This window comes from Pteropus alecto, unplaced genomic scaffold (assembly GCF_000325575.1).
Source record: "Pteropus alecto unplaced genomic scaffold, ASM32557v1 scaffold79, whole genome shotgun sequence".
Classification (NCBI taxonomy): domain Eukaryota; kingdom Metazoa; phylum Chordata; class Mammalia; order Chiroptera; family Pteropodidae; genus Pteropus; species Pteropus alecto.
The window spans coordinates 10,930,140-10,939,927 of record NW_006494612.1 but is presented as its reverse complement, the minus strand read 5'-3'; the positions used below and the strand labels follow the sequence as shown (position 1 = coordinate 10,939,927).

General features: G+C 38.8%; 1 protein-coding gene across 1 annotated transcript in view; it reads left to right on the top strand.

The window, feature by feature from the left end:
- The first annotated feature begins 2,243 nt into the window (after positions 1–2,243).
- The window catches only part of GOPC (golgi associated PDZ and coiled-coil motif containing), a 32,419-nt gene continuing 24,874 nt past the window's right edge, over positions 2,244–9,788 (top strand). Inside the window, exon 1 of the mRNA XM_006926121.3 lies at positions 2,244–2,779. Within this exon, the coding sequence (XP_006926183.1) occupies positions 2,492–2,779 (288 nt within the window). The 5' untranslated portion in view covers positions 2,244–2,491. The remainder of the gene's footprint in view (positions 2,780–9,788) is intronic.

Sequence of the window (9,788 nt, the reverse complement as noted above, 5' to 3'; positions counted from 1 at the left end):
GTAACTGTAGGGAGCTAAAGCTCCCAAAATTCAAAGGAGTGCATGGATTATCTCGGGAGGCCTGCTTGCATATAAAAGGGAAAAAGCTGGTTCTGAGGAATTCCAGGAGGAAGAAGATTAAGATTAGAAATAGGAGGTACGAAGGGAGTTTCGATTGTACCTTGATCTTCAAAATGTTACTTTAACTATGTTATCTTGGGATACACAAAGGAACAGAATATGTATAAAAAGGAGCCTAAGAAATAAACTCGGAGAGACAGTTGTGAGATCTGTTCTCCCTCCTGCACTCTGTCTGTCTTCTCTTTTTTCTCAGTCCCCGCTCCCCCATTCAGGGACCTGGTTTGACTTGGTCGGCTGGTTTCCGACAGGTAACAAAAGATTTCTCACATCCCCGTTTTGTCTATTGTAATTTTAGATTAATTTCCAGGTGGTTATTTCCACTGATTATTTTAGCCAGGCACCATCTAATTCCAAAAACCTCCACTTTGTTTAAACATGGGCTTTCCGGACTGCTGCCCTAACAGACATTTCTTTGTGTCTCTGCTGTCTTAGAACTGGCCCCACTTCACCTTCCCCCATCCCTTTGCCTACAGATCATGTAAATTCTTTTAGACTACCTTCGTCTTCCCCCTTCTCCTTACTTGATGTATAAAATTACTTGCAAAACTCTGGGATGATGGACATTTTCTACCTCACCATGCTGCCGGTGGTTTGGACTCCATGCCCCAAGATCAGTATTTGGCTAGCATTTTGGGCTCAATAAAACCTTACTTACAAAAAGAACTTCAGCCATGAAAGTTAAAATTTTTAGTTTACTAAGTGGCTGGGAACTTGGTAGCTGTAGTAATAATGTTCTTGCAAATACTTCACATAAAAATAAAGTTAATTAGGAAGGTAAGGGAGAAGGATGTAAATTTGAGTTTTATATTATTTCTCGTGGATTAAATCCTGTGTGAAGGTGCCTATTTTAAGCTCATGTCAAAGATCTCATGGTTAGTTTTGTTTAGCTAATTTTGCCGAAGCCAAAGAACTTTAGTGACTGATCCTAACCAGTCAGCCATGCAGTACCCAGAGAGCAATCTAAAGCTATGATTTCTTATTCCTCATTGGCATGGTGTTGGCGAGGAGAACACAATGCAGGCTTTGCTAGAGATTAACTGGAAGAGTCTGTCCCATGCACAGACCACAGAAGAGTCAGCCTACTGGCAGTGCAGGAGAGACCATTTCTAACAGCCTACACTATTCAGACTGCATTTTTCTTCCAAGACTGGGCTTTTCTTGAAGTGGAAGGGGGTTAAAAGTGGTTAGGTGGAATGGTAAAGAGCAGGCGCTGAACACTCAAAGATATGGCAAAATTCAAATTGAAGTTGTAGCTATAAGAGTTAGGCTCACTAGCCTATGAGCTCTGCTTGTGTCATGTCTCATTCATTTTTATGTCCCAATGCCTGAACAGGGCTCTGCATTCAATATATTTATGAATATATGGATATTCATAATTTTGTTTTTCAGAAATGTCTTGTGTTGGAACATTGTTCGTTTTTGAAATAAATACACCTTTTAAGAAGTTGCCTTGGAAATGTATGACCTATGGTGTAATAATGAGTGCCAAGCACTGAAGCTAAGCATTTTTCCTTATTACTGAATGATGTATATTTTGGAAACCGAGGCTTCGAGGTTAGAGAATACAACTCTAAGATGGCACTGCTAATACCTCACAGAGTATAAGACTTGAACCCAAGCCTGCCTCTTAATCACAAAAGTCTCGTATTAAGTCAACAAAAGCTGGTCAGCCACTATCCTTCAACGTGCAGTTTCCACCCTGAATTAACCAAGATAAGCCAGTGTGCACCCACCCCACCTCAAACAGGAACTGGGATGTTAAAGGCAAAACGTGGCCATTGCGCAAGCTCACACCGCCCTTTCTCACTCTCTCTTTCCTGACCCAGGACGTCACCACCGCAACTTTCCCGGACAACTTTAGAACGGCTCCCGCCCCCTATTTAGTCAAACGGGCGGAAGTTGTTGCTCACTGCAACGTGGACACCTTTCTTTTCTTTGGGCCATTCCAACTTGGAAGCGACACCATGAGCCTCTGTTTCTCAGCCGTCCAAGTTGGAGTTTGCCAGTTGTCAATATGGCCGCTGACGGACCGGTCCCTGTAGAGGCTTTTCATAGGCCAAGGTCGCATCCTAGCCCCGCCCATTTCGTCCCGCCCGGCTGCGTCCGCCCAGGTTTTCGCTACGCATGCGCAGCCTGGGCTGGCCGCGAGGTGGGACGGCCCGATTTTTCCGTGTACTACGGTCGCTGCCTCGGGCTCGCTGCCCCTGCTCCCGCCACTCCGAGACTGCTCTGCCGGCGTTAGCGGCGCGAGGGGACGGCACGCGGAGGACGTAGTGTGCGTGCGCGGGTCTTCCCGCAGTCCCAGCAGTTCCCCTCGCGCGGAGTGGGCGGCGGGGGTCAGCAGCAGTCCGGGGAGGCCGTAGACGGCGCCATGTCGGCGGGCGGCCCATGCCCAGCAGGAGCAGGAGGGGGCCCAGGGGGCGCCTCTTGCGCCGTGGGGGTCTCCCCCGGTGGAGTATCCATGTTCCGGTGGCTGGAGGTGCTGGAGAAGGAGTTCGACAAGGCCTTCGTGGATGTGGATCTGCTTCTAGGTGAGATCGACCCGGACCAGGCGGACATCACTTATGAGGGGAGACAGAAGATGACCAGCCTGAGCTCCTGCTTTGCGCAGCTTTGCCACAAAGCCCAGACTGTGTCCCAAATCAACCACAAGCTAGAGGTGAGCTTTGGGCACTGGTGGGGGTGGCATTCAACCCCAGTCATCAGATCACATTTAACAACGCCAGTGAAACGACCCTAGAAAACCGCCCACTGGGGCACCTGGGCATCAAGTGTGACAGGGATTGCGTGTGTATATGTGTGAAGGAAAGGAGTGGGGTGAGGTTGGAGTAGAAAAAGGGGTGTAGATCTACGTGTGAGTCTTCCTGGGTCCTGTCATCCACCTTCTTAGGGTCTTTCAGGAGGAAAACAGGAACTAAAGACACCAGCTTGTTTGTACATATTACATTAATCTAAGACTTAAGCTCAAAGATTCTCTGTCATAAGAATACCTAGCCTACCGTTTAACATTTGAGTTTTTAGGTCTACTTTCCCATTGATCAACCAGGTTTGTATATCCAGACAGATACAGACCTGATTATTTTTAACAATTTCAGGACAGCATCTAATGTTGCACACAGACATACTATTCCCTGTTGAACTATTTAGGGGAATTTGATCAAAACTCTTAGGAAAATTTAGTGGGATAAACTCAACAGTATCAATGTCCTTCTCGGTTTACAGTCCTTAAATTACAGGCAGATACCACGAGAGCTCCCTACAATTATATATATTCCAATGACTTCTAACATTGAGGTTTTGTTTGTACTTTACCAAATTTCCCAAAGTCTGGAATTATTTTTGAATGTATGAACAATGATCATTTGCTTTAGTCTCTAATCTTGGTTGTGGGTGTGGGTGGAGTGGTGGTTACAAAAAAACAAAAAACTTACCCCTTTGTACAGAAAATTAAATTAGCACATTATTACAGTATTTAGAAATCATGATAGATTTAACATTACATAAAGAACATTTTCTAACTAGGTAATTTAAGTGTGAGAATGGATATTTCATTTTAAAGTAGCTAAAAATAGGATAATCAGTGATGTGTAAAAGCTCTTTGAACGTTAAGTTTCTTAAATCATTGCTATCAGTTTTAATGAGAAAACAGTGCCCATTGGATCCATATTGCTATATCAGATAAGCATCCTCTCTTTTCCTAGCCATTAGCATTCTTCCTCTTTCTTGTTAGCCATGAAAAAGGTGGTATAATTCATCTTTAATTATATTAGAACTGCATATCAGTCTCTTTTTTACTGAAAAGTGTGTTAATTTCTTCCATCCTTTTTGAAAAGGTTGAAATGGAAATGCTAATATGAAGCTAATCACTTTTTCTTCTAGGTATATGAAAATGTCTTTTGATTTCTTGATAAGTGGTTATTTCTAGAAGATAGTTATTTTTTCAGGTAATGAAATTGCATTTGATGGTTTTTAGAAATAGTACTTTATTTAGCTTTACATAACAGCAAAAGTAACTTTGCCACTTGAGAACTTTAATATCATTTAAAACTGAAAGTATATACCGAAGATAACAGCTTTTAAAAAATGAAACAACATCTAAATCATTTTTTAAAAGACTTAAGGAAACTTTAAACAGTGATATTTTGATGTAATATATAAAATCTAATTTGGGAGGAAGGATCGTTCCATGAGTAGGAGGTGGTGCTCAATTTTTTCATCTTTAGTACTTTAGATGAGTATTCAGAGCTATAATAAATTATGCATGTTCTTTTTCCCAGAAATTATAATTACATATTCGGACTCCATGTACTGACTTAGGAGATGGCATTATTCCTCAAAATAAGAAATGCTAGCCTATCACGATGTGAATGCATGTTTGTTTGTTTGTTTGTTTGTTTTTAATGTGCTTGAAACCATAGATTTAAAGATGTTAGAAAATGGGGAAGAGAGACTAAACATTATTTTTGTTTGTGTGGTTTTTCAGGTACATTTGACTTATCTGTCTGTGGAGTTCACTTTTGTACAGTTAGCAGTTTCTACAGTTTTCATGGTGTCAGTTGTTTATTGCTGAGAGGTTCTTTGTCAGTACTGCCTTTCCAAGTAGATCTGTTTATATCATCTGCAGAATTTCAGAGTTTGCTCCTTATACTGTTATCAGCCTTCTAAGATCTTGAAATCTTAGAAAAAATGTTCATACTTTTTTGTCCTATTATATTTCGTAGTAAGTGGATTAAATTAGTTCAATTGTTTTAAAGATTTGGACATTAAAGCATAACATTTGAGGCCACTTATGGTTTAATATAACAAGTGTATGTCAAAGTTCAGTGGTTTTAGTGATGAACACCTCAAGCCACATTACTATAATAAAATATTTTTGTAATCAATACTCAAATATCTCCAGGATGGATAACTTATATTTAACTTGGTCTTGAGTATTCTTCCAGAGTGCCTCCTCTTCTACCCAGTTTTTGTAGCTTTAGGTGAAACCATGTTTAATATCAATGTAGTAGTTAAGAAAACAATTTTGCTGCAAAAATAAAATTTTACAGGTTACATTTTAAAATTAAATATAAATGATACCTGTGTAACTGTTTCTTGCCATAAGTTATATTTGGGGAGAGGGATATCTAGTAGGGGATGAGGAGACAGAAAATATCAAAATATTTTGAGGTAGTGCCATTTCAAATTACATCTCTCTTATACTTCTCACCTGTTTGTGAATTCCTGCTATGGAGAGCCACTTGATGACAGTTCTATTGGAGTTACAGGTACTGATTGGGATAGTAGTAATAGTAATAGTAGCAGTGGTAGGTATGTTGGAGTAAAACAAAGGTTGAGAACCAGTACTTTAGAAAAACTCATTTCTCTGCCTTGAAATATAATTTTCTGCCTGTCTGCCCCTACTTTAAAATAAACAATGTATCTTTTATCCATCCTCTTTTTTCTCAGCACTTGATGAATCAGTGTCTTCTTTTTCAGTAATTTACTGTTCACAGCCATTAGTGGGGAAACTTTTAACTTTGGCCTAGAGCCATGTTGATAATGAACTAATGATGTACTGCTATCCCTTTACCACTTAAAAGCTCTACAAGCAGTAAGGCTGTTTTGCAGCATTGAACTTGAAGTTTAATATTGATCTAATATATATTTATTGAGCACTAATTATGTGCCAGATGCTGTATTGAGCACTAGGGAGACAATAGAGAGCAAAGATGGGCATAGTCATTGCTGTTATGGATATTGGATACTCTTGGGGGGATATATTGGAATAATTTTCACATATGTGTGAAATTCCAACTTTGATGAGTGCTATGAAAGGTACATAGAGTAATGAGCCTATTCTGGGGGGATCAAGGAAGGCTTTGTTGAGGAACTGGCCATTGAGTTAAGTCATAAAGGATGGGTAGGAATTAATTAGGCCAAGAGAAATAAGAATATTATTCAGTTTTCTAGTAGAGAGAACAGGAAGTGGAAAGCGCCTGTGATGGGAAAGAGCATAATGCATTTGAAAAACTCAAAGAGAGATGCTATGTATTTAAAAAAAAAAGGCAAAAGAAGTGAGATGCAAGATAAGTTTGAACAGGTAGATTGGGACCTTGTCTTCATGGTTTTACATGATTTTATAGGCCACCAAGTAGATTTGGGGGCTTTATCATAACTAGATTCAAATACCTCACTATGTCTATGGTAAGGAGAGTTTGGAGGAATGACAAGAATGAAAGCAAGAAATCATTTAGGAGATTCTTATTTTGATCCATGTGAGATGATGATAGTGCATAGTAGGATAGTGGAGATAGTGCTCAGAACCTGAGAGACTTGAGAGGTAACAATAAACAAATTAAGGGATGAATTGGCATGGAAGGATGAGGGACTTTAGGATGACTCCAAGATAAGTCATCGACTAGTTGGCTGGGTAGATAGATGCAGATGAGTTATATGAGTTTTTATTGGCAATAATAATATATTGCTGACCTTATTGCTAACCTTATTGAGTAATTGCTATGGGCCAGGCTCTGTCAGAATTCTTTTATATATATTGATTCATCTAATTCTCACAACAATGGGGTAGGTTTAGTATTGTTATTCTTATTTTACAGGTATTAAGTAAGGGTCCTGACTCTACAGAACTAAAGAAAGCAGCCTCTCCAAAGACACATTTATGTTTGGTGGGAGAAGGAGGAGATAGAGAATAAAGCAGGGAGAAAGAGTAAGTGTGGCTGGACCAGTAGCTGGAAGGGGGAGGGTGGCATTCAAGGAGGGTATTTTCATTTTCTTTTTAAATGAAAAAGTAAACCTGAACACGTTTTAAGCAAATGAGAAGCATCTAGTTCAGGAGAAAGCTGAATATTCTAGAGAAAGAGAGGGACAATTGGTATTAGTAAGGTTTCTGATTGAAGATGAGATCTAAAATGTAGAGGAAGACTTTATATTGAAAGGACAGCTATTATACTTAGAAGGAAAGGAAAGATGATAACAGAAGGCAAGAAGTTGAGGAAGTTTTTGTGTGATGCCTTCTTTATTCTCTCTAAAATAGCCCAGGACAACTGCTAAAGGTAGATGAAAGTAAGAGCTTAAGGAGAATGAAAAATATTTGAAATAGTTATGGAAGAGTGGGAGAGCCATTTGTCTAGAGAAATAGGACTGCCAGGCAATGTCGAAGACTTACTTAGAGTTAATTATCATAAATTCATGGTACAACCAGTCTGCCTTGTTGTGTGACTTTCTCCAGCAATACTTACTTTTTTAGTAACAAGGCATAGTAATGAGAGTAATAATTGAGTTCGTCTAGTGCTTTAGCAAGAAGTTTGCTATATAGATAAGAGTGTTATTGAAATAAAAATGGCAATGGGAAATTAAGAAAATGATAATTTTCTTAAAGAAAATTAAAGAAGTAGAAACTGGATTTGATAATTATGTAGATGCAGAGGATGAAGAAGAGAAAAAGTTAAGGATGACACCACATTTCTTTTGCGGGAGTGTATTGATTGATGCCTGTATTAGGTTGAATAGTTCCCCCCAAATTTATGTCTACCCAGAACCTCAGAATGTGCCCTCACTTGGAAATAGGGTCTAATGTAAGATAGAGATAAGATCATAGCAGGTTAGAGTGAGCCCTAACTCTAATGAAAGTGTCCTGATAAGGGATACTCAGAAGACACAGACACAGGGAAGAGGGCTATGTGAAGATGGAATCAGAGTTTGGAGTGACATGTCTACAAGCCTGGAAATACCAAGGATTGCTAGGAGTCAAAACTAGGAAGCAGGCTTGGGACAGTTTCTCCTTCACGGTCTTCAGAAGGAACCAGCCCTGTCAGCACCTTGATTTTGGGTTCCTGAACTGTGAGAGAATAAATCTGTGTTCTTTTAAGCCACCAAGTTGGTGGTAATTTGTTATGACAGTCCTAGGAGATTCATGCCATTCTCTGAAGAAAGGAATCTAGAAGGAGCAAGTCTAGCAGGAAAGATAAGTTGGATTTAGGAGGTGCTGCGTAAAGTTCCTATCCTTTATTGTATATTCCTAATGTGGTCTCCTAATTGCTTCTTACTCTCTCCAAACCTTCTTTTACTTGTCAAAATCATTCCAAATGTTTCACTTTAGTGGTTCATGTCCAAAAAAAAAAAAAAAAGAAAAGAAAAAGAAGGAAGCAACTCTATCACTCTTTTTATACTTCCCTATTACTTACTGGCTAAAATTCAAACTCTGTAGCATGGTGATCAGTGCTGTCTGACCCCCCCCCTTTTTTTTAATCACCCCTTCTAAACTGCTTTTGCCTCAATAAAACCGTTCTGTTTAAATAGGCTTTGCTCTTTCAAGGTATCTCTACTTTGGCATAGGCTTTTATGTATAATGCCTTCTCTGTACCCTTTGTCTACAATATCAACACCTCATCTTTCAAGATACCACTTATATCACCTTTTCTGTGAAGGTGTTCCTCACCCCACTCCTCTCTACTCTCTATAGTCAGAGGTTGTCATAACACCTTGAACTCCCTTGGACTGTTAGATTTGTTACATTGTACATACTGTAATTGGTGGTCACCACATCTTTCTAGCTCTAGAAGATAAGCTCTTTAAGGATCAGATGATGTCTTAGGTGAAATAATCTGAACTGTCAAATACTTTGTGAAGCTGACTTTAGGGGGTAACATTATCTCTGTGAACCCATTTTGGTTTCTAGCAGTTGTTTTTTTTCTCCTCAGTGCTCCAAACCATATTGAATAGTGAGTAATTCCTTTGAGTATGGATATCAGGTGGATTTATATATGTAGATTATAGAATAGGTGTTTGGCCCCTTTTTAAAATTGGAAATTTGAAACTCACATTAAACACCAATCTTTCTTACCTACTTACAATCCTATCTCACCTGTTAGGAGTTTTCATATCAGACCTTTCCCTTTCTCTACTCCATGTATTAGCCTATTTCCATTCAGCATGCAGGTAAATTTTTCCTTTTTGTGATTGACCCCTTTTACTTCTTTTGAAGTGGTATATCACACATGCCTCTATAATAGTGCTATGACACTCTACATCATAATTGGAAATGTATCTTTTATCTCTTTTTACTAGATAATAAAAGTCTTAGGGCAGAATTCCTGTTTTACTCATCTTTTTGTCTCCAGATCCTGGCATGCAGTGTACTCAATAAGTATGTATTTGAATCAGTAAGTTATTTGAAACATTTTAATGTTCTGCCATAAATCTTCAAAGATTACCTATAATCATTCTGTAATACAAGTTTTGTGAGAGTTGGGATGGTGTGTCTCATTGACTCTATATCTGTAGTGCCTAACACAGTGCCTGCCACATTGAATGACCGAATCTGTAGTTTATTATTCCCTTGGTATGTAATGTGTAAGGATATGATTTGTGACTTAATATTTCATAGTATTCCATTTTGAGAAAAATTTGAAACTGACTAAAAATAATTTTAAACATTGTGTAAGAGTATTCAGTATAGATTTACTTGTGACATTTTTAAAATATTGGGTAGGTTGATTTTCTTCACGCCACCTCCATTTGCTCATAGAGAAACTGAGTTTTAACATAAATGGACAGAAAACATTTTATAATGTTTGAATTTCATTTTGAGGTTTACGTCAAAGTACTTTAACTTTCAAAAATATATCGCATCTTTTCTACTTGTCTCATATTTCAGATCCCCCAACCCT